Source organism: Oncorhynchus mykiss, chromosome 30 (genome assembly GCF_057628025.1).
Source record: "Oncorhynchus mykiss isolate SJ-2025 chromosome 30, ASM5762802v1, whole genome shotgun sequence".
Classification (NCBI taxonomy): domain Eukaryota; kingdom Metazoa; phylum Chordata; class Actinopteri; order Salmoniformes; family Salmonidae; genus Oncorhynchus; species Oncorhynchus mykiss.
The window spans coordinates 28,160,428-28,186,301 of NC_143051.1; the positions used below are offsets into that span (position 1 = coordinate 28,160,428).

General features: G+C 45.8%; 1 protein-coding gene across 1 annotated transcript in view; it reads left to right on the forward strand.

Moving 5' to 3' along the window:
- LOC110488210 (protein Jumonji) overlaps nucleotides 1-25,874 on the forward strand; it is an 85,312-nt gene that overhangs the window by 18,517 nt on the left and 40,921 nt on the right. Inside the window, exons 2-3 of the mRNA XM_036971818.2 lie at nucleotides 19,757-19,880; nucleotides 24,919-25,039. Coding sequence (XP_036827713.1) covers nucleotides 19,757-19,880; nucleotides 24,919-25,039 — 245 coding nt within the window. The remainder of the gene's footprint in view (nucleotides 1-19,756; nucleotides 19,881-24,918; nucleotides 25,040-25,874) is intronic.

The window sequence follows — 25,874 nt, forward strand, 5'->3', positions numbered from 1 at the left end:
GCAATGAACAAGGCCTCTCTGCCTCAGCGACAGCACATGCCTGTGATTGAGACATAAGTGAAACATGCACAGACAGAATGTTGGGTGTTCCAATGTAAACTTCCAAAGTATAGCCAAGCCCAAGCAACACATGGCTGGTGGCTCCGAGTCCAGATTTATTTAAATTGGACGCTCAATGACCCAGTGGAATGTAGCTTACTCTAGAGCGGAAGTACTAATGCCCTTATATGGATTTATGACCGACCCGAGAGGAGAGGGCTGCTAGGACAGATTATTTAAAGACTATTTGTTAACCCTGGAATGTTCATATTGATGTTTGTTACATTCCTGCATCGTGTTGTATAGATTTTACTGGAGGGCCAACTTGCATCTGAAAATGGGCCCTTGTGGAAAGTGTGTTATGTTGCTTCCAACATAACAATCAAATCTGCAACAGCAGTCATAAACCGTGTTTGAATGGTTATCTATTTGATATTACTGTAGCGACAGGAAGTCTAGTACATAATCTGGCCTAGGAGATAGTCCTACTTCTGTGTGTGGGTTGAAAGAGTTCCTAAGGGCACAGCATCCTTTATTTTCCTCTCTCTCTCTCGCTCTCTCTCGCTCTCTCGCTCTCTCGCTCTCTCTCTTAACATCCATTTTGTGCCTGCCTGGTGAAGTTTTTTGAATGTGGACCTTTGACATCAGCTCCTTCAGCCTCCCACCCGCTCTCCACCCACAGCTCTGGGTTTCTGTGTTGTGGTCTGTCGGGTTGAGAGTGCACTGCTACTGCAGCCGAACTGGTTGCCATGCACAGAGAACAGAGCTGCGTCTAATGCAGTAGTCTCCGCCGGGCTGAGCTCGGCAGGACCTCCGGACCTGAAGCCATTCACAGTCATACATGAGCCTCTCCCATCCACCCGTCCTGGATGTGCTCTGTCATTTAGTCCAGCACTAAGAGACCAGGTTAAAGCTACAGCATGGAGCCTCGGACCGAGTCAAGCGTGCTCTTAGGTCTGCGCTCGGCCCATAAGAGGCTCACAGAGATGGTGAAATTCAATATTTCAAAGGTTAACTAGCAGATGCTGCTGTGGTTTTAGCTGGATGTGGATGCATCTGGATGTTTGTTCGCTCCAGTGGCTGTCCCTACTAGACCTCCCAGGTTGACTTTTTCATTAATATGTAATAGAGTGGTGGAGCAATGATGGGGTAGTGGAGGGTTGTTAGGCTCTTATCATACTTGTCCATGATCGTTGATGCCCCAGTTACTCACTGCCCGAGCTGCAGCTCCAAAGTGGCCCTGCTTCCTGTCCTCCTTTCTAGCTTTCGTAATAGAAATGTGCTTGTGGGTGTGTATCTGTCTGTCTATGTATTTGAGTAGGAGGTGGGTGAGGGACAGTCAGGCAGGATCTCGCAGTGCTCAGTATCCACAGTTTTGTTGGCTGCACATCAAGATCGTGTGTGTCTCTCTCTCTCTCTGCTCGCTCTTTCTGTTCGCTCAGTCTGTTCGCTCAGTCTGTTCATCTTGGGGTCTGGTGCCTGAGTCATATATGCACTCCAGCGCAGTGCGCCAGCCAACCCTGTGTGCGTCCTGTTATACCAGCCCAGCAGGACTGCCAGTCAGTCAGACACTGACAGCACGCCCCCCTCATGTTTCCCTCCCTCCGCTCTCTCCATCTCGCTCTCTCTCTCTCTCTCCATCTCTCTGTAATTGGAAAGTATAATCAGAGTAGAGGAGGATGTATCAGAAAGACTAGTCTTTTTAATTAGAGGCTTGTTGATCATTACTGTGAGTCCACATTAAAAGCCCATCTTGTCTTCTAGGATGTTTAGCCCAGTGGATGTTGGGATTATAGCTTTTTTTTTCTGATCGGCTGGAGCCACATCAGTGCTGTCTGTTGGGATGTGGTGATGTCTGATGGCAGGCAGCCTCATCAGACAGACACCATCTATAATGTATTTCTATCTTCCCCATGAGAAAAAGGATGTGATGTGTTTGTACAAATTCGTGTAAGTATTTAACCCCCCCCCCCCCCATGCAAAAACATCCCTCTGAGAAGATGACTGTTAGCAGTTCCAGTTTCCGTGGGGGTTTAGACCAAACATCTGCTTCTTTATTTCTGCCCAAATAGGAGTAGCTGTATGGATGTCTTTCTGGCACACTGCCTTCCTAAGTGCCTGCTTCTCAGCCAGGTCTGCGGCCAGGTCTGTGGGTCTGCGGCCAGGTCTGTGGGTCTGCGGCCAGGGCTGTGGGTCTGCGGCCAGGGCTGTGGGTCTGCGGCCAGGGCTGTGGGTCTGCGGCCAGGGCTGTGGGTCTGCGGCCAGGGCTGTGGGTCTGCGGGGCAGCGGCCAGGGCAGCGGGCCAGGGCTGTGGGGCAGCGGGCCAGGGCTGTGGGTCCGTGGCCACGGCTGTGCTGGGGGTTTTCCCTGGGCTCATGGATGACTGTGTGGAATAATCAATATCACCCCCTGGGCTTTAGGGAACCTGCAGGTCTGATCCGGTCCCCTTTTGATTTGACTCCAAACACCATTCCATTCTCAATCCTATATTTTACACACCTGGAATACAAACGTACTGTCTGTATTGTTTCAAGATATTCCAGGCCTTTTGCGATTTCAGACTAATCATTACTATGTTCTATTGCCATTCCTGTCTGTCCAGTGTGTTGCTGCTATATATAGAGTCCTGCCCCTGCTGTAAGTTTTAGGGACATGATTACAGACCGAGGCTGTTAGCCTGGCCGCCGCCTCTCCTCCCGCTGTTGCTATTTTAAGCCTCTTTTGATTAGTGCAGAGGCCCTTGCAGACGCTGCAGACCTCCTGGCCGACTCTTCAGCCCGGTGTCTCCTCTCCTCCTCTCTCTCCTTAATGCACTATCGACCCTCCCTGGACCCTGCTCTCCTGTGGCCTTGTCCTGATAAGGCAACTCACACTACCCTGCTCCACCTTGTCCCTCCCATCTCCCTGCTGAACCAGCTGATCTTTATCCTCTAAGAAGCAGCCTTGATTTCTAATATGGCTGTGTCTAACAGTAGTGCACCCCCCCCCCCCCCCCAGTAGTAATGTAATTAGACTGTGTCCTGTCCTGGCGGAGCAAGGTAATTCAGTTTTCGCTGCTGCTGCTTGAGGCATTCTGACGGCCATCACCAGTCTCACTCTCTGGCAGCATCCCCCCTCTTCTCCCACCCCTCCCTCTCTCCACAGCTAGTTGACATCCTGTCATTTCCTGCCTAAATTGGGTGAATCTGCTCCGGCTCAGAGACTCACCAGAGACTTAATGAAGCGGAACGCCCACTTTACCTGCCGCTTAACGCTCAGCCTAGTTGAGGCTCTGCCTGAAGGATGTCTGGTTAAAGCTGTATCTGTCTGCTGCTTGGTTATCACCCCGTCTGGCCTCTCTACCTGCTGTGCATGCTGCCTGGTTATCACTTCGTCTGGCCTCTCTACCTGCTGAGCATGCTGCCTCGTTATCACTCTGTCTGGCCTCTCTACCTGCTGAGCATGCTACCTGGTTATCACTCTGTCTGGCCTCTCTACCTGCTGAGCATGCTGCCTGGATACATCTATGCCTGCCGGTTAATGGTCTGCCTGGCTAAGGCTCTTTCTGGGACTCACTCAATCAAATGTATTTATAAAGCTCTTTTTTACATCAGCCAATGTCTAAGTGCTGTACAGAAACCCAGCCTAAAACCCCAAACAGCAAGCAATGCAGATGCCTGGCTTTAACTGCCTGGTTAACATGCTGCCTGGATAAATCTATACCTCCTGATGAAGGCTGTGTCTGGGACTGCCTGGCTTTAACTGCCTGGTTCACACGTCCTAAAATATCTATCTACAGACGTGAATGTCATGTGTAAATTGAGCTCTGAATATTTTCAGATTAAGGGGATAAGTGTGTTTTATTTCAGGAAGACCCCTCTCACCCAGACTGGGTATATGTAGACCGTATTATCTAGATGTGCATTGGCTCAGGGGATAAAATGGCATTAAAGACTGCATAATTGCCTGAGATATGGCTAGAATAACACCCATAGGAAAAAGATGACTTCACCCAGTGAAATGTACTTGCTGCACTCTCCCTCACGTCTCTCATCCCCCTCTCCCTGCACTCTCCCTCGTCTCTCATCCCCCTCTCCCTGCACTCTGCCTCATCTCTCATCCCCCTCTCCCTGCACTCGGAGTCTGAGAATGCTCTCACACGGCGCCTCTCTTGCGTGCTCTCTTTCTTCCCCTCTTGCGCTCGCTCTCTGTCCATTTTCCATGCGTTGATTCTTCTCTTGTGTGTGTGTAGTGGTGTAGTGTTGTGATTTTTCTATGAAAAGTCTCTCGGCCTAAATGAGCTGAAACGGAGACCGGAGCACTGTTATGGTGCGTTGAGTCACTTTGTCATTTAAAGAAACCAGCTCATTGTCTCCTACTGTACCCAACACACTGTTTTCTCTGAGTATTAGATGTGTTTCTGTTGTTTTCTTTCTCTTTGTAAAAATCATTAGAGCCTGTCTCCTTCAGACACTGAATGGATGGCTGTTATTCTACATTCCCTCCTCGCTACGCACCTCCCTCACCCGCCTCGGCTCCTCGCAGCATCAGCAGAAGCCCTCCCTCCCTAAACCTCTAAACTGGGCCGGGGAAGCCTCGTGCCCTGTCCTCAAGGCGCCAGCCACATTATTGGCTCGCTTAATTGTGGACAGGAAATCTGGGAGTCCAGCGTCCCCCCCCATGCCCAAGGGGCACTATGGGGGGAGGGGGGGGGGCAGCTTGGAGAAATACGGCTGCTCTCTGGAAGCTTGATTTAATGGTTCTATGTGTAGCTGGGAGAGTAATTGAGTAAGCACTTGTTATTTAAAATGAGCCTGGCTTGGGTCTGAACTAGCCAGCATCAATGCATCCTATTGTGTCACTACAATGTTAATTAGGCTGCTATCAGACAACGCTTTACTTTGCTAAATGTTTGGACTGTAACCATGAACATCTAGTATACTTTATCGATATGCTATTGAGTGTTCCATACCTACATTTTAACTCCTTTGAGATCACTTTTGTGATATATATTAGACCTCATTTTATTTGTCAAGTCTGAACATTTTCATGCCCTGGCACCAGTTGTGTCATTAGACATTCTAGTCCCGTACTGTTTTGGCTGCGATAGGGGGAAAAGCCTTTTTTTTCTGATCCATTTCCCCCCCCCTAATAAACTGTTATTTTCCAGCAGCAGCAGGGGCCTTCAGATTCAAACCTCCCACTAATGGAACGTGACCATTTCCCAGTGCAAAACCCCACTGCCATTCACTAGGAAATTGAACACGGGACTTGATTCCATTCCATATTGCTGACATCTTTAGAGCATCTTTTTCTTCTGCTCCCTGTTTTTTTCCGAGGGAAAAAGCCCAAAAGGTCCTCGGTGAGCTAATATACAGGGGAGTTATTGTGAGGTTTGCGAACAGAAAAATTGGTTAAATCTAAACGACACATTTTATGATGCCCTATAAATCACATAACATGTATACGAGTCACGGACATACATTAAAACGCCAGGACTGGTTTAAATGCCTAGTAGGGTTTAATCTAACAACCCAATCCGCTGGTCTCTCCTCCTGTGGGTCTCTGTAGACAGACGGGAAAAGACTAATGTCCTGAGCCAATACTCTCCTTATTAGCGTCTCACAGAAGACAAATCGGCATTGTCTGACTTTGTAGTCAGTTAACGGTAGACCCTCTCCTCCTACAGTGAGTAGGCCTGTGTGTGCTGTTGCCAGAGGGCTACATCCTCAGGTCTGCCTGACGCTTATGTCTGGCTGAATTGTATTCACTGCCATATTTGTGTGTGTGGGGATAGAGTTCAGGGGAATGTGAAGCCACCTCATATCTCTTGTGTATTTCTCTGTGATTCCTGGTGACTGGCGCAGTGGATTCCTACAAGGTTGTAAAAAAAAAACCCACAAACAATAAGTTATGACTCCATCAGGGTCAGTGAGAGGCCGTGCTGCTCCTCTCCCCCCGAAAGGCTATCGCTATCACTGTCCTTAAGCTCTGGGGATGAACACGATAGAAATTTAGCCGGTTGGGATGAGTGTTATACGCGTAGGATCAGGCTGGGCAGTCCCGAGTCACAGACATGTCATGACGTGCACAGTGGTGTTGGGTACCTGTCCGGTAACGGCACCGGTGTAGCCGGTAAGGTTCCTAGTAGGACTACAGATGCTTATCCGGATCAGCGGGTAATAATTATGTGACCTGGTTTGACCTCTAACTGTGGCATGACCAAACTGGTGTTTGCTCTCAATATCCAGACATCAGAAATTAGTTTCTTAGGATCCAGGCCTGCTGCTAATGTGATAACACTATGTCCCAGTGACTGTCAGAGCTGTCTGCTCCTAGTGCCACACATGCCATGGTCATTAAACAGAGCTGGAAGGGACCGACTGTCTCAGCCACAAAACCAGCCTCCTCATTCCAGGTCGTAAAACAACATGCTGTCTGTCACCAGTGGATCCAGTGTATTAGCATTGTAAATCATATTCCAATCTAGGGTGTTCCTCTGCAAATCCCATGGACTTCCTTGAGCTACATTCTCTCGTTAAAATATATCATTTCACACACACTCCGACACACAGGCACACGTCCCATGTACGCAACCTGGCAGCGATTTCAAACAGCCTGACTGTGGGTGTCTTTAAATAGACAGTGATTGATGGGAGGTATGATTTGTTTATTTAGATGCTGTCAGTGATTGATGGGGGGGACTGACATGTCTGAAGGTGTTAGGTGGGATTGGTTACTACTCCTCCCTGAGGAGGGCTCTGATTGGGCTGTTGGGAAGCTCTGTCATCATGGACCTAAGGGAAGGTCTGTCAGAATGGCAGTTCTTTCAGGAAGTAAAAATTGCCACTGAAACCAAACTTTCTTTCCTGCAGAGGAAAAAATCAATGTCGTATGTTTGGTCTATTTTCTCATGAAAGCCAGGTTTAATTCCTCCTAGACCTAGCCTATATGTATCGACTGGCTCCTGTCTTCTAGTTGACCAGTTTGGATGAATTGAATTCCCTTTTGAGCCCTAAACAGAGAATTGTCTATTGATGGAGCTAGCACCCTGTCCTCTGTCTGTTGATATCCAGGTCAGACACTGGCAGGGGAACATTTAACACCTTCTCTAGTTTCACCCTGGAGGGGAAAGACAACCAGGGATGAAAAGACCCAGAATATGAGACACAATACCTGTCCCCCTCCCCCCTCTCCTTTCCTCCTTTGTCAGGACCGATTCAGCTGGTTGTGGGATCGGTTTCACCTGACAGATGGTTTGATGAGGGCGTTCTCCCTCTGGGAATCTAAACTCCAACGGAATCTTTACTAGCACAGATTGATGTTGTAGGCGATGAGCCACCCTGTCCCTCTGATCCTTCGGTTTAAAAGCAGGGTACTGACGATGGACCTGGTGCTATGGGGATTTCAGCCACCCTGGTATTGAAGAGTTTCTTTCATATATTTTTTTTGTCCTCTTTCCCCTCCCTCTGCCTTTCTCTCCAGTACCACTTTGTCATGTAAAGGGGCTTCTATCTAGCAGAGACCCTGGGGCTATGAGGGTTAGGGTGGGGGAGACTCGGGATGGTAAATAATCAATATTGATTGACAGGCTCTTTGAGCAGAGCAACTTAGAGGTGTCTGCTGCGAGTCACCTCTAACCCCAGAGGCCGGCTGCCTGCCTGACCCCTGACCTCTAACCCTTGACCCCTCTGGTGCAGCCCCCTGGACATGATCCTGTCTCTGTTCGGTTATCCCTCCCTCCTGTCTGCCCCTACAGATGTGTTCTGTGTCTCCTGCTCCCACAGATGTGTTCTGTCTCTCCTGCTCCCACAGAGCTTCGTAATTGCTGTAGACATTTTGAAGTGTCCCCCTCTGTCCAGACAGTTCCTCCTGAAGGCTCCAGTGTGTTCTAACCTCCAGAAGCCCAGCCCGCTCCGCATTTAAGCCTGGCTGGCTGCTGTTCCGTGTGATTTATGTTATTAAACATTTCACTAAATCATTTATTTCATTTTGTTGCCTTCGCAATGCGGTGTAATTTCCGTCTGCCTGCCAGCGCCTGGCATTAGTTTTGTGCTGTCTTGTAAACGGCCACTAACATTGACAAGTTAATGGATGCTGGAGAACAGGGAAGTGTAGATTTAATTTCCCTTTCTGTTTTAAATTGGGTCAGTGTGTCAGATTGAATCAACAGAACACAGTGGACTGCAATGATAATTAAAGGCCCACAGTGGCTGTTTGTGTCTGTATGCCCCTCACGCGTGTGTGTGTGTGTGAACTTTTCTCTCAGCCATGTGGGGGAATAAAGCAACGCAAAGTGTGAGGTCCTAGTGGTTGCTGCCAGATCTGTTTCTTTTGACTTCTCTGTAAAGCTGAGAGGACGGGAGAAGGCTGTGTTCATTCCTCTAACCGTCAGGGTATGCTTTTGATCAGCTTAGATAAGCTACTGGTTATAGCCATACTACTGCTAGCCTTGTGGTAAACTGAGATGGTCATCACTCTACTGTGAATCTCCTTTTGACAAGCTGGTGCTGTCTGACTGATCCTGGTTGACTGTTTTGACAGACTAGTGCTGGCTGATTGGTGCTGGCTGACTGGACCATGATGTATTGGCTTATTTCAGTCATGCTGTTAGCCTGAATACACTGTTGTTCTGAAGCCTCAAAATGGGGGAAAAAAAGCTCATAGTACACAGGCTCTCTGTGTTAGTTTGGAAAGAGTAGCCATTTTGTTGGTCGGTCCCTCAGCAGTCAGTCTCCATGGCCAACGTGGTTTCTGTTCTGCAGCAGAATCGCTCTAGGAAGTGAAGTGTGTCAGGGTCGACATACGTTCCATCTGACCCCTGTCGCTCGCAATTAATGCAAGTCCATATGGAGCTAGAGGAGAATGGAGGCCTTTGCTGAGAGATTGTGTGTGAGGCGGATGCAGCACACATCTGTGGTTTTACAGGGCTGAGGAACTCCACAGGATCTGGCTGGCTCACTGAGCCTCTGTGAACTGGGGGAGGAGGACACAGGATGCAGAGTGAGTAAGTGAGTTCAAGGCAGGAGCGGGTGAGAATTTAATTACATCACTAAAATGTCTGGGGTGAGGTGTGTAGGTTGAAACTCAGACAGGTTAACCAAAGAGAAACAGGTGACGCAGTCTACCAGGACCCCTACCGTCTACCCCTACACTGCATCACACACTGGCTGGTAGTAATAAAATAATAATGGCCTCTGAACTATCAACTCCCTGCCAAGGTTTATCAAAGACACCAGGCCCATGTGCTGTAAAACACTGCGGATGGGAGCCTGAATGTGTTGCTCTGATGGATATTATGAAGAAAGCGCTGAGTGGTGCTTGGTAGTAGGGCTCAGGGGAAACCGGCTTGACCTCACACACACGCTACAACATGCACTGCGGTTTCTATGGTGGGGCAGCGTTTTTATCTAATAACAAATGGACTCTAATTAGATTTCCCGACGTCTGACTCAACCTGACCCTCACCACCGACTCTCTCTCTCTCTGCTTAAACTCTACTTAAACCCTAAACACAGTCATCTGAAAACAGCTGTTCATCCTCCAACACATGCACTCGATCAGTGCTCAGGCCCAGTAGTGTACCACAGGGCCAGTGGGTGGCAGGGTTGAGGAGGGCATCCCAGAACACTGCATCATTTACTGCTGCCCTGTGTCCTGACACCCCCGCTACACTCGACTACTCGCCGCTCGCTGCAACACGTCCAGGCTCCAGCCCTACTGCTGCCGCCAACAGCTTGGAAAGTATTTCTACCAGCTGTGAGAGGAGGTGCGAAAGCTCCCAGGGCTGACACACAGGTCCTGCATTGTTCACCCGACTCGCTCTCTCCTCTCGCTCTCCTTTTCTCTTCTGTTCCTACCATGCTCCTTTCCTCCTCAGTGTTCATACACTACCATTGGAGTCATCATTTAAACTGACTATATGTACTCAACATAACATGTGGCGCAGTGGAAGCCAGTCTTAGTGAGTCACATGGTGTAAACAAGGTGGGACCCTGGCGCACTAGGTCCCAGGGGACAGGGCTGAATAATAATGCCAGGACAGGCAGGTGGACGTGGGTGGAGCCTCAGCGTTCAGTGCTCATTCATTTCAATAAGAAAACAGGAAGATTGATTCACCCCAGGAGACAGAAAGAGCTTCAGCATCATTGATTATGGTTACATGCACATAATGTGATTTTTATTTTATTTTATTGTGGATTATCCAATTTAATTGGCTGCATTAACTCTAATAAATGCAGAAAATTAGCAATCAAAATGAACGTTCTACCACAACGTCTGAATTGGGAAGCTTATCTGATTCTGAGTCCGGACGTTTAAGGTTTGTACTTCGAAGACTCATACACTTGGTTCTTCCGAACTCCCTTCACTCGCGCTGAAGAGGGAGGCTCGCTCGGCTGGTGCTAGCACAAGAACAAATCAAATACACCACTGGAACGCCCATTTGTATCTTTATATATATATATATATAATTATTTTTAAACATATTATTATGTCTTAATAATTAGAACGATTGCTCAGAAAACCAGGTGTTTTTAATCGGCGTATGCTTACTTCGATTTTTACCTGTCGCCGATTTTTAAAATGAGCAGTGTAAGGTGTTTACATGACTATTGCATAATCTGCCTACTGTCATAATCAGTTTATTGCATTATTACTGTGCATATACTCATTGTCTGGCTCTCTCCCAGGTTTAGTCAGACTAGCACTGAAGCAGAGTGGAGCAGGAAGTGGGAGTCTTTAAATGGCCTCTAAAGCTCTTTCTCCTGCTCAGTGACAGTTCTCGCTCCTGACCTACAGTTTGCCGCCTCCTCTCTCCCTCATTTGTATTCAATTTCTCTGTGAGTGTACCTACAGCTGTCTGCTCTTGTTGTAATAAAATTATCTTCTGAGTTGAAGGATGTGAGAGATAATATTCTGTGGTGGTCCCCCCCCCCCCCCCCCCGACTGAGTGGATAACAGTAGTGACATGCTGGTGAATTGACATGTTTCCCTGAACCGGTGTTGCCTGCTTCGCAACAGACCAACGCAGGTGTGGGGACTGGTTGGTTGGCAGGCTAGCTTTCACTCTGTGCTGCTGATTTCCAGCTCTAGCACACTGCTGACGTGTGTGCATGCTATGTTTGATGAGTCGACTCTCCAGATTGTAAGGGTTGTGGTGACTCAGAGTGAGACTCAGTGACGATGGCCATGGAGAGGCACACACACACACACACACACAGTACTCTCCCCAGGATTCTCAGCCTGATCTTTTAGGGTTTGGCTCTGCATAAGCTACTCTGTAATGAAACATCCTATTGATTTGGTGATCAAGGATTGTTTCATGTCTGAGGTACAATGCTGCTTTTTCTTACCCAATACATCCTCTTTCTAAATACAGAAACATTCTTTTAATCCTCTTAGATTATTGAAAATATGGGGCAGAGAGGGGGTGTGTGTGTAGCACTGCAGGCTTTGAATACAGCCTTTTGCTGTGTGTGTTCTGTAAACCAGATGAGACATTCACTGTTCACACATCCAATGGGCTCTCAAAATGGGGGGGGGGGGGGCCCGAGATGCAGTGTGCATTAGTCCTATGACCAATTACGGGTCACTCCCTGAATCTGCTGGAATCCACTGAGGTTCCAGTGTACGCACGCGCATGCTGTTATTCTGACCAGGTGGACTCTGTTTCTCCTTCAGTCGTTTGAAGACTGGACTGACCAGTCACCACTGATCAAGGGTGGTCAGCCTGGTTGATAAAGCCTCTTTATTGGTCAAACTTGGGCCCTGGAACCTCCCTGTAGCTCCTATGGAATTCACTCTGGCATTTGTCTGTCAAAATAATCACTGCCCCCCCTTCCCCTGCGCCTTTAAATCATTATCTTTCTGCTCCAGTTTGAGTCTGATAGCATTTTGTGCTCGACAGGGCTGAATGGCAGTGGCAGTCTGTCACTTAGACATGCTCAGCTGGCTTTAGCTCTGGCACGAGTGAGTGTGGCATGAGAGAGTGGAGAGGAAGAGAAACCACTTTCTACATCCCTCCTTCGGTTAAATACATTCTATGGAGTCTGGCAGTGTGTCTCAGATCAACAGTGTTCTCTCTCAGGGTGTTTACTGTCGGCCGCTGGGTACAGGGGAGGGCAGGACACACACAGGGACACAGCGAGGAGACGCGAGGCAACACCCCTCTTTCCCCCCTTGGCGTCGGCAGCCCCTAACATTTCCAAAGTCCCCGAAACGGGATAATGTTTCAGAATGCTGTTGGTGCAGATGGTAGTGCTGTGGGTCTGCGACTGGGAACAGGAATGTGGTCAATCCCAGCATGATGGTGTTCAAGGGCGCTGAGGTACAGGCGTAATGAGGTGACGACATTACGTTCCTCACACACCAGTTAACCCTAGGTTCTCTCTCTGCCCTTGTCCTGGTCTGCTCAGCCCTGCACTCTAGAATGGACTTATGCTGTGTTCCAGAACACTCCTTTGTGACAGGTGACTTGGTGAAATCCTGTTGGCCTTGGAACCTCTCCAATTAATTTGCATGTTGTCACGTGTATATGTAAGCTAAGTTAAAAAATGTATTGTGCTGCGTAAGTCTGTGTGAAAATCCCTCATGTTACAGATACACCAGCACTGACTGAGCTATGCATCTGGGACACGTGTGGAGCCTAGAGGGAGGGGAGGGAGGGAGGGGGTTATACAGTACTAACACATTTCAGCCTGATCTCAGTTGGCTCCTGGCCCACATTCTCTGGTTGATGAGATCCAGACCATCATCAGCAGGCTATTATTAGTCTGCTATGTGAACCAACGCGCGCATGTTCCTTTTGTTTTGAAAGTGGGACAACCCCTCTCCTGTGTGTGTGTGTGTGTGTGTGTGTGTTTTCTTCTTTTTTTTTTCTTCATCACTGTGAAATTAGGTTGTGTGTGAACTTCCTGCTTGGTTAGATAGACTTAATTCCTCTTTCTCTCAGCACCAAACAGCTCAGCCAATCCTCTTACAGTACACAGTAGGTTAGAAGAACAAGTCATCTTTTATTCCTCATTGCAATGACCTTGTTTCTATAATTGTTCTCCTCACAAGACCATTTCTCTCTTGTCATGCGTCTCACATCAGTACTACAGACATCTCAAGAGATTGGGACTATTGTTCTTTCTATCTGCATTTTGTCAAAATTGAGTTATTGACATAGGCTTGTTCCGTTCAATGTCCTCTACCTATATAGTACACTAAATACCCCAATTCAAGAGAAGACTAGATAAAAAAAAATTAATGCGTGTTTTGAACTTTTAAAGCCAATTATCTCAATCATCTTTTTGCAGGTAAAAACCTTAGTCCCAAGCTCTTGATCTTTATTTCTACAACTAGATTCAAGCTTTATCCCATCCATCATGCAATGTTAGTCGACAGATGAAACTGTTGTCGCTGTGCAGGTTATTCTATTAGTCCAGGTCTTAATGGATCAGATGGCTTTAGAGGGGAAGTGTTGGGGGTTTACAACGCAGTGGCATGATAACACGGGACATCTCACCAGCTGCTCTATAAGATCAACAGGAACCTCCACCCCGTTGCTACGCACGTTGCTCTTAAAGGGACATTTCAAAAAGGTTCTTATCCATCTCCAGCGCCACCCCGACGTCGTCAACATAGCACCTTCAGAAAGTATTCACACCACTACTTCTTCCACGTCTTGTGTTACGGCCTGAATTAAAAATGAATTCCACTTTAGATTTTGTTGGTCACTGGCCTATGCATTTTACCCCATAATGTCAAAGTGGATTTATGTCTTTCGAAATGTTAAGATGTTTCAGTTTTTAATTTTTAGTTTGTTGAGATGAAGAATTCAACCCCTTTGTTTTATGGCAAGCCTAAATATGTTTAACAGTCACATAAGTTGCACAGACTAACTCTGTGTGCAATAATAGTGTTTGATATGAGTTTTGAATGACTACCTCATCTCTGTACCCCACACATACAATTATCTGTAATGTCCCTCATTCGAGCGCTGAATTTCCACCACAAAGACCAAGGAGGTTTAAAATTTAAAAAAATGTTTACCCCCTTTTTCGTGGTATCCAATTGTTTAGTAACTACGATCTTGTCTCATCGCTACAACTCCCGTACGGGCTCGGGAGAGACGAAGGTCGAGAGCCATGCGTCCTCCGAAACACAACCCAACCAAGCCGCACTGCTTAACGCAGCACGCATCCAACCCGGAAGCCGCGCCAATGTATCGGAGGAAACACCGTGGTAGCTGGGTATAAAAATCTAAAAAAGCAGACTGTCAATATCCCTTTGAGCATGGTGAAGTTATTACTTACACTTTGGATGGTGTATCAGTACACCCTGTCACTACAAAGATACAGGTGTCCTTCCTAACTCAGTTTCTGGAGAGGAAATGGTGACTTTTTAAAACAGTTAGTTTAAAGGCTGTGATAGGAGAGAACTGAGGATGAATCAAGAATATTGTAGTTGCTTCACAATACCAACCTAATTGACAGCGTAGGGGGGAAAATAAGGACGCCTGTAAAATTATTTTTTTATTGAAAAAAAAAATATATATATATATATATATATATATATATATATATATATATATATATATATATATATATATATATATATATATATATATATATATATATATATATATATATATATATATATATATATATATATATATATATATATATATATATATATATATTCCCAAAACATGCATCCTGTTTGCAACGAGGCACTAAAATAACACTGCAAAAAATGGACGGGAGTTTTTCGGGATAAAAAATAGAAACAGAATGGAGCTAAGCACTGTTAAATCCTAGAGGGCAACCTGGTTCAGTCTGCTTTCCACCACACATTGGTGATGAATTCACCATTCAGAAGGACAATAACATAACGAGGCCAACTCTACGTTGGAGTTGCTTAACAAAAATATGGAATGTTCCTGAGTGGCTGAGTTACAGTTTTGATTTAAATCTACTTGGAAATCTATGGCAAGACCTGAAAATGGTTGTTTAGCAATGATCCACAACCAATTTGACAGAGCTTAAAACAGTACAATCCAGGTGTGGAGAGCTTTGAGACTTACCCAGAAAGACTCAGTGTAATTAATTGCTGCCAAAGGTGCTCCTACAAATGATTAACTCGGGTGTGAATTATTTTGTAAACTAAATATTTAAATTGGCAAACATTTCTTAAAACATGGTTTGACTTTCATGTGGTGTTGTATGATTGAGAAAATATATTTAATACATTTTGAATTCCGTCTAACACAATAAAATGCGGTAGAAGTCAGGGGGTATGAATACTTTCTGAAGCCCCTGTATGTGAAAATGGTAGAGAAGTGTTTTTCAATGACGACAAGCAATTGGTCAAAATCACATAATGCACACCGATGATGACATTGGAAACGCATCATTTTCACATGTTGGGGTGGTGCTGGAAATGATGAATGTGAAGTTTCCCCTTTTTAAGACGGCTGCAGATGTCCCTGCTTTAGACCCTGGTACTAACCCTGTAGAAATAACCATACCGCAGTGCTTCTAGTGTAAACCGCAGCCTCCGAACAGTCAGGCGTAGACTACGTTTCTTCCTGAAGCCTATTGGGGGATGTTCCAGACGCTAAAGGGTTCACAAGTTGATATGGAGTTTCTTTTTGGCGTCTATTAACAGTCTCTACTGGCGCGTGTTTACAGTGTGATGAGGGAGCCAGCGTGTCGTCTGATGTAGAGTGGCTCCGTCTGCTATGACAGACGTCTGTCGGGGACTACCCACCTTTAGTCTCTGTATGGGACTACCCACCTTTCCCATCCTGGCTCGTCTCAGTGGGAATGTTAAAGGAGTAGAAGCTCTTGATGTCGTTTAGAGGAGCCTCCGTGTGTCTTTCTGTTCGCCGTGTTTGCCAAGGTGGAGCACTGTGGTATGAAAGGCAGTGTGTTCTGAGTCCCTTTGGGGCCCCTAAAACGTGTGTGTGTGTTGCAGAGCGTGCTGTGTGCCAGCCGGGCTGCTCCAGTAGACACAGAGGCCCCAGCGCTCATTAGCAGGCTGTGGGTTCCCTGCGGGAGGGGAGGGTGTCAGCGGGCGGGGGGGTGTCAGCTCAGTGCTGCGTGTTGTCTCTGTGGTGGTGCCAGCGCCACAGCTCTCATCTGAGCCCCGGCCCTGCTCTGCCAGCAGCCCGACTCTCCCTCTCTGAAGAGGCCTAGCATCCCTCCGTCAGTCAGTCAGCCCCCTCGACGGCCTGCTGCCTGCCTGCCTAACTACCCACTCATGCGTCTCTGCTCGTCTCTCTGCCTACCCACGTCAGTCAAACTGTCGGTTGTGCCATTTGACAGAACCGGCTTTACTTACAGCAAAGGCACAATAGTACTGTTGGATTTCCAAACCGTTTTTGGTTGGATGAACATGTTGTGATGTATAACTCAGTAGGTCTGGGGGTTTAGAGAGGAGCTGAGACCTGGTTATGATTCCGAGGGGTTTAGCCCGTACTAAGCAGATGGGCAGGGCTGCATGTCTGTTAAGACCAGCGATCCGCAGAACAAAGTCCCATTTTAAAAGATGTAACAGTGCTGAGTTGTTTCCGTAGAGTTTCCGTAGAGGGTTGTGAACCTTTTTGACTCTTTCGCAGTTCTTTTTGCGTTGACATTTGTAAAAATACATTTGCAACATTTGTTGCGTCTCTTCAGGGCTCTCAGCTAATGATGTCCAGCACTCTGCAGTTTACAAAGTTGCGTCACTACATGTAGGGAGATGAGGAAATCACTCTGGCAGTCTGCCAGCCTCCAAGAGGATTTAAAAAAAAAAAAAGAATTCATGCAAATTCTTGGTCAGCTCTGAGTTCAAAGCCAGAGGTGTCGTCTGTGGGTGGGTGGGGGCCTGCATGCTTGTCAGTCGAAGCCAAGTGTAATGAGGAGTGGTGGTGCACAGCATCAGCAAAAGACAGTCGTGTGTGTGTCGGCAGGGTATCATGGCTGTCACCCCTCCATTTCATCAGGAGGGGACAGTCTATCGACAGTCTAACCTCCACCAACACTTTGATTATCATGCAATATCTCAGTGAAGGCCGCTACTGATGATCAATACAGGGCAATTCCACAGTAACTTTAAAATGTATGCCTAACAAAAAACATTTGATTTCAAAGTTAAACAAAACACAACTCTATGCACAATGACTAATTTGAACAATTTATACAGTAAAAAAATGTTTTTCAATTTTACTGGAAACTGCAGATGCAAAGTCTGGTAACAGAATTACAGTTAAATCTCCCTCAATTTTATTGTTACCAAACTTTCTGTACCGTTCTTCCTGTGTTTTTTGGTAAAAGTGGAACTTGTTCATAGAGCTCTATGGGTTGTTAAACTTTCAAATCAATGGTTTTTGTTTGATGTACATTTAAGTGAGAGATCTGAGAGTAATTCCTTTATCATGGAATTGCCCTACAGCTATTTCAGTAGAGATCCAGCGTGTTTGTTAACTCCCGTTTTTAATCTAATATCCTCATCATTAGTGTTACACATCAAACATTAGCCTAGTACAGCTGCACTGTGTGTGGGATGCAGCACTGTACTTTAAGGGGAAGCAGGGTTATAAGTGTTATACAGTAAATCTGCTCTGTGTAGGAAGCAGGTTATTTCTGTACTCACACACTGGGGACCTTAATAATGAAGCATGCTGGAAAGTTAGTGTCCTTTAATGGAAGTCCATGTCACCATACCATTCTTCGGTCTTTCCTGGCAGTGTACTGCTGTAAGTATCGGGGCTTCATTGACTGTCCATCCTCAAATGGTACTGAGATGGAAGGTTTATTGTCAGATGAAATGGTCCTGTAGGAAAAGGAAGTGACGTGTTTAAGATGTCTGTCAGCCGAAGGAAACTACTGGAACCTCAGTCATACTAGACAGCCATATTCTCCCTATTAATAAATGATTAGGCTTTTACTGAGTTACAGTTCATAGAAGGAAATCATTCAATTGAAATAAATTCATGAAGCCCATATCTATGGATTTCACATGACTGTGCAGTGGCGCAGCCATTGGTGGGCTTGGGAGGGCATAGGCCCACCCACTTGGGAGCCAGGTTCAGCCAGTCAGAAATAAAAATTCCCCACAAAAGGGCTTTATTACAGACACAAATATTCCTCCGCACCCCCCCATCCACCTCGAGCAATCTCGCAGGTGAAGAAGCCGGATGTGGTTGTCCTGCGCTGGTGTGGTTACACGTGGTCTGCGGTTGTGAGGCCAGTTGGATGTACTGCCAAATTCTCTAAAACGACGTTGGAGGCGGTTTATGGTAGAGAAATTAACATTCAAATCTGGCAACGGCTCTGTTGGACATTCCTGCAGTCAGCATGCCAATTGCATGCTCCCTCAGCTTGAGACATCTGTGGCATTGTGTTGTGACAAAACTGCACATTTTAGAGTGGCCTGCTATTGTCCCCGCACTGTGTAATGATCATGCTGTTTAATTAGATTCTTGATAGGTGTGGCATATCAGGTGGATGGATTATCTTGGCAAAGGAGAAATGCTCACTAACAGGTATTTAAACAATTTGTGCACAACATTTTAGAGAAATACACTTTTTGCACATATGGAACATTTCTAGGATCTTTTATTTCATCTCATGAAACATGGGACCAACACTTACCTCTTGCGTTTATATTTTTGTTCTGTGTATATATGAACAAATATACAGTTGAAGTTTACATACCTACGATCTTTACATACGAACTTTGTCCCCATGTGCAGTTGCAAACCGTAGTCTGGCTTTTTTTAATGGCAGTTTTGGAGCAGTGGCTTCTTCCTTGCTGAGCGGCCTTTCAGGTTAGGTCGATATAGGACTCGTTTTACTGTGGATATAGATACTTTTGTACCGGTTTCCCCCAGCATCATCACAAGGTCGTTTGCTGCTGTTCTGGGATTGATTTGCACTTTTCCCACCAAAGTACGTTCATCTCTAGGAGACAGAACGTGTCTCCTTCCTGAGCGGTATGACGGCTGCGTGGTCCCATGGTATTTATACTTGCGTACTATTGTTTGTACAGATGAACGTAGTACCTTCAGGCGTTTGGAAATTGCTCCCAAGGATGAACCAGACTTGTGGAGGTCTACAAAAAAAATTCTGATGGTCTTGGCTGATTTCTTTTGATTTTCCCAAGCAAAGATGCACTGAGTTTAAAGGTAGGCCTTGAAATACATCCACAGGTACACCTCCAATTGACTCAAATGATGTCAATTAGCCTATCAGAAGCTTCTAAAGCCATGACATAATTTTCTGGAATTTTCCAAGCAGTTTAAAGGCACAGTCAACTTCGTGCATGTATACTTCTGACCCACTGGAATTGTGATACAGTGAAATAATCTATAGTTGGGAAAATGACTTTTGTCATGCACACAGCAGATGTCCTAACCGACTTGCCAAAACTATAGTTTGTTAACGGGACATTTGTGGAGTAGTTGAAAAACGAGTTTTAATGACTCCAACCTAAGTGTATGTAAACTTCCGACTTCAACTGTAAATAGGAAATATGTCATGCTTCTTCTGAAGGACCCAGAATATCATGGTTTTGTTCTAGTTTCATGAGGAATCACCTTTCTGTCTTCTGTGTGTCATGGTTATGTTGTGAGAAACATGGTGCATTTGATGCTACTTGTAATGCTTTTCGATCTTATGCTAATGTAAGTGTTATGCTAATGTGTAGTCATCTACTATGCTGTGTTATGGTAACATCCTATTGCTAACCAGTTGCCCTGTGTTTTTAGGATGACATAGATGGGATCCCCTGGTCAGAGGAGAGGGATGTGAGGAAGGTGCTCTATCTCTCCCTGAAGGAGTTCAAGACTGCTCAGAAAAGGCAGCTTGGAGATGGAACCAAATACATAAATGGTGAGTTTCTCCGGAGACTCTTCTCTCCACCACTGACCCAGTCAGCCTTTTGTCTGGACGCTCATAGACCTGTGATGGGCTACTGTGTTTAGTTGTTTACAGTGGACTAGCTGAAAATGATCTGGTAGTTGTGATGGAATAGTGAATGGAGTTATTTCAGAGTGAAGGTGCTTTGGTAAACACAATGAAACAGAGGATGCTGCAGGTTTTTTTTCTAAGCAGGTGCAATATAAAGTCCATGGAGCTCTGTGTGTGTGTGTGTGTGTGTGTGTGTGCACCCAGGATAAAGTTTGGTTTGTGCTATCTGATGCTGCTTTGTTTGACACCTTTGCTGTGCTTCAATCCACTCTGCTCTGTCTTCAAACTAGTAGATTAAACTTCACACAGGCCTCTGAACCTATTCTCCAGTCCAGAGACTGAGGGGGAGCGAAAGTCCTCTGGAGGTTCATAACGTGCTATGCAGGCAAGGGGACGCCTCAGTTTAGATCTAGATCACAGACTGCACTGTACCGACTGAAACTGTCCTCTATTTTGGACAATCAGTCAAACATCCACTACTGTGATGGTAGTGTTCTCACCCCCTCCTCCTTCTGCAGTGTTGTCGGTCTCTGGAGCCAGCTGCCTGCAGACACCCATGGGTCCAACAGCAGAGGGAAGGGACCAAACCTGCAAGGCCCTAAGCGTGTCGGACAGGGGGCCGGGGGTCTATCTCCCATCTATAACCGGCAATCATGCCATCTCCCTGACCACTTTACCTCACTGTTGGCAGGCGTCCATCTCTTTTCCTCTTTCTCTCTCTGCATTATTGAACTAATTACGTGATGCCCTTCTGCGTCCCATTCCTTCCTCTCTCTCGCTCTCTCTCCTTCTCCCTGTTATTCCTCCCTAGATGGAAGGCATCATTATATCAATAGGCCTCTGGTTACTGCTGCTCAGGAAGCTTTCTTCCGGCTCCCCTGCCCTCCTCAATCTCCCTCTCCATATCGCTCCCCCTGTGGTTCTCGGGGGGCGTCGCTCAGTTCTATTGATGGAACTACTGTCTGCGTTGGAGCTGGTGGATGGTAGTGACTTCTCTTCCCCATAACACCACTGGCACCGGCTTTGTCCTGTCTGTCCCTTAGCACTGACCACTGAGACCTCAGGGGATGGAACTGTGGCAGTTTTGGCTAGAGCGTAGTGGCAGAGGGCACAGTGCCTTGGTCTGGCCTTCTCTGAGAGAGTAACAGACTGCCCAATCTGCAGCATGTCATTCTCACATGCCACATTCACTGGACTTGTTATGAACTTGTTATTTTTTCAATATATTTGTTATTTTCTGAGAATGACAGTGCGACGGATGGAGGTGGTGTCAAAGAGCAGTAGGCCAGAGTTGAACCTATGCCAACACTAGACGTGTGCCAGAAGTGACTGTATCTTAGACTGCTAGACCAGCTTAGGCCACATAGACTTATTATTGGGTAGAGCTTTTAATTTTACTCTTAGTACTCGCAGTAGACATTACAGTTACTAAATAGGATCTCTGTCTCCTTCGGTCCAGGTTTAAATTGTGGTCAGAACTGTGTGGTTGGGACAGCCATTTTAAAAACACTACTTTTGTTGTCCTATTGTAGTGTTGTCTCCTAGCATTCCCCTTTCAGTATCCCGTTCTATTGTCAGAAGTGGTTGGAAATGAATTAAAATGGGTTAAAATCCCAAATGTCAAACACATTGTTTATCTTTATATACACACTATGGTCCCAATCATACTGTGTCATAAAAGCTTTGAGAGGGAATTTTTTTTTATTGTTACTAGCCATAGTTGTGGCGGCCACAGCACTCAGTGAGTGAGCTAGCAGACCCCAAGCTTGCTCCATTAGAAACCGCATTATTCAGTCGTAATCACTCTGTTTGTAAAGGTGATTAATCTGAAGTAATGCCACTCTCCTGGCTGTTAATATTTTATATCTGCCTCTGGGCTTCCTGTCTGCATTACTCCACCTCCCACTAATGGGCTACACTCTGTGGTTTGCTACGGTACGCACCCCCTCACCTCTCCATCTCTCCTTCCTTCCATCTCGCTTGCCCTCTCCAGAGAGCAGGAGGAACATGGCAAGGCGATGGGCTTAGTTAAGCACGCATAAATCTGATTACAGACCCTTACGGATCAGCCGACATCCCCCTTCCCCGCTAGGCCTCACTGGGACCAGGGGAAAGAGTTTAGGCCCCAGCCCAGTGTGGCTCCCTCATGACTCGCAGTCTGCATCCCTGCCTCTCTATCTTCCTCACTGCCCGGCCCCTCACAATGGCATTGATGTGAGACCGACATGTGTAAAACAACTCAGAGGAGAGGCAAGATGGCCCCTCACCAGGCTGTTTATGTTCAGTATGAGTATTATCCCAGTCACATACTACCACTGATTAGCGATGCACAGATTAGTGTCGATGAATCTGGAGAATGCTTTCTTTGAGTTATTGGTGTCTTCTGTAAGCTTCATTATACCTGGAAAGTGTATAATGAAAGTCTAATTTAGATTATTTCGAAAGGATGATTTGTGAAGGTACATTTCAGGGAGGTGTTCCACCAACAACCTGCAGGTCAACGACGTGACAAACTTCCCTGTCTTGAGTGTAACTGCTCTCGTCATTGTTAGCATGTGTGGCCCTTTGTTCCTCCAAGGAGGCCTAAATGAGTGAATCATGAGTGCATATAAAGACTTTTGGGGCCTAGTGTCTCTCTGCCAGCTGAACACCTAACTAACCCTGGGTATATTATATACACACAGTTGAAGTCAGAAGTTTACATACACCTTAGCCAAATACATTTAAACTCAGTTTTTCACAATTCCTGACATTTAATCCTAGTAAAAATTCCCTTTCTTAGGTCAGTTAGGATCCCCACTTTTATTTTAAGAATGTGAAATGTCAGAATAATAGTAGAGTGATTTATTTCTGCTTTTATTTCTTTCATCACATTCCCAGTGGGTCAGAAGTTTACATACACTCAATTAGTATTTGGTAGCATTGGCTTTAAATTGTTTAACTTGAGTCAAATGTTTCGGTAGCCTTCCAGAAGCTTCTCACAAGAAGTTGGGTGAATTTTGGCCCATTCCTCCTGACAGAGCTGGTGTAACAGAGTTAGGTTTTAGGCCTCCTTGCTTGCACATGCTTTTTCAGTTCTGCCACAAATGTTCTATGGGATCGAGGTCAGGGCTTTGTGATGGCCACAAAGCCATCACATATCTTGACTTTGTTGTCCTTTAAGGCATTTTGCCACAACTTTGGAATTATGCTTGGGATCATTGTCCATTTGGAAGACCCATTTGCGACCAAGCTTTAACTGATTGATGCCTTGAGATGTTGCTTCAATATATCCACATAATTTCCCTGCCTCATGATGCCATCTATTTTGTGAAGTGCACCAGTCCCTCCTGCAGCAAAGCACTCCCACAACATGATGCTGCCACCCCCGTGCTTCACGGTTGGGATGGTGTTCTTCGGCTTGCAAGCCTCCCCCTTTTTCCTCCAAACATAACGATGGTCATTATGGCCAAACAGTTCTATTTTTGTTTCATCAGGCTAGAGGACATTTCCACAAAATTACGATCTTTGTCCCAATGTGCAGTTGCAACCCATAGTCTGGCTTTTTTAATGACGGTTTTGGAGCAGTGGCTTCTTCTTTGCTGAGCGGCCTTTCAGGTTATGTCGATATTGGACTCGTTTTACTGTGGATATAGATACTTTTGTACCTGTTTCCTCCAGCATCTTCACAAGGTCCTTTGCTGTTGTTCTGGGATTGATTTGCACTTTTCGCACTAAAGTACGTTCGTCTCTAGGAGACAGAACGCGTCTCCTTCCTGAGCCGCATGACGGTTGCGTGGTCCCATGGTTTTTATACTTGCGTACTATTGGTTGTACAGATGAACGTGGTACCTTCAGGCGTTTGGAAATTGCTCCCAAGGATGAACCAGACTTGTGGAGGTCTGCAAAAATAATTCTGATGGTCTTGGTTCATTTTTATTTTTTATTTTTCCCATGATGTCAAGCAAAGAGGCACTGAGTTTGAAGGTAGGCCTTGAAATACATCCACAGGTACACCCCAAATTGACACAAATTATGTCAATTAGCCTATCAGAAGCTTCTAAAGCCATGACCTAATTTTATGGAATTTTCCAAGCAGTTTAAAGGCAGTCAACTTAGTGCATGTAAACGTCTGACCCACTGGAATTGTGATACAGTGAATTCTAAGTGAAAAAATCTGCCTGTAAGCAATTGTTGGAAAAATGACTTCATGCACGTCATGCACAAAGTAGATGTCCTAACCGACTTGCCAAAACTATAGTTTAAGACATTTGTGGAGTGGTTGAAAAACAAGTTTTAATGACTCCAACCTAAGTGTATGTAAACTTATGACTTCAACTGTGTGTACACACACAACAAACCTTAACCATTTATTTCCCTGAGCACCTCTATGGTCTGACTCATACTACCAGAGCATGTTATGAGCAGTTTACAGCCATGACAGGGTCTATGACTGGCCTCCTGCTGTCAGGTAGTGACCTGCACACTGTACAGACTGTAACTACCAGCTGCTTGAGCGCCAAACAAGTTTTCATAGGAAGCCACTGCTCAACTCAACCATTCGCTACTATGTCATTGTTACCATTCTAATTTATTTTCCTTTGACACCTGCTGTTGGGGGTTAGGGTTGTGGTTTGGGGTTGGCTCATCAGTTAAGGTGTCAGTCCTAAGAAATGTGATAGGAGGGTGATGTGTCAACTAGAAATTCCAGTACCAGGTAGTAGACACTTTGTACGACCTACAAAGAGAGTTTCACTGAAGTTTTTCTGCCTTGGCTAATCAATATGTGCTCATTCATTTGACTTGAATGTCTTTTTGAGCTCTGTTCCTTTCTCTGGAGTCTGGACTTGTTCACTTTGCTCAGCCCACGGGCTCCAAACACACATCAGCCCTCTTACTTTGTTCACTCCGTTTCTCTCCGGTCAACCTGTCGTAGCAGTACACGACATGGTCTCTGACCCCTGTCCTCTTGTCTCTGTAGGTTCCCATGCCCGCGGCCAGCTCAACGGCTTGGGGCAGAAGGGCCACAAGGCTGACGGGTTGCGGTTCCAGAGCACCGATGGCAGCAGCGAGTACTCTGAGGATGGTCCTGCCAAGAAGAGGTGAGTGGTGTTAACCTATACTCTGGAGAGATCGTTTTCTCTGCTCGCTCTCTGCTCAGCAGCAGCTTTGACCAAGACCGAGTGAAGGTAGTGAATCAGGGGTTAGCTCTACAGTACTTTTTTTCATGGCCTGCAGTACAGCCAGGTGTCAGGTGTTTTGAACCAGGTGATGTCAGCATTTGTTAATTCAGTGCTCTGCGTTTTGTCATGATGGGATTGTGTGTGTGTGTGTGTGGTGTGTGTGTGTGGGTGGGGGGGAGCGAGAATTATCAAAGCAAAAATGAACAAATGTGCTGGTAAATGTATGAAAGCCTCTGCCATCTTTTATTAATTCACGTCATTCCTGCTGTATTCTCTTCTCAGTAATGGGACATGACAGCATTAACAGTGAAGGGTAAAGACGAGTTTGATTCTGAGGAATGGGAGCTCTTTAACCAGTGTTCATTCTTAAAATGCAGAATATTTTTAATTAGGGAGTTGAGATGTGTTGAGCATTTCCAATTAATAATTTAGGAGAAAGTTAATGCATTCAAATACAACAATTAGCTTGTTCTCATGTAATTTGTACTAGTGATTTGTAATCTGTAAATGCCTTGGGAGAACTCCGCTTCACAAGAGCTTCTCTCACTCCGTTTCTCCCCTCAGGCTCATTCTCATGGGAAGTAGAATAAGACAGTTATTTGGAAATTGGTACATGTGCTTCTTATACCTTTTATTCTCCCTTTGAGATTCAAGTGATTGAACTCTAATGGGTTCTTTAGATCTAGTGTAAAGAGAGAGGACTGTGTGTGTGTGTGGAGATTGGATGAAGTTAGGGTGAAGACTCTGAAAACCG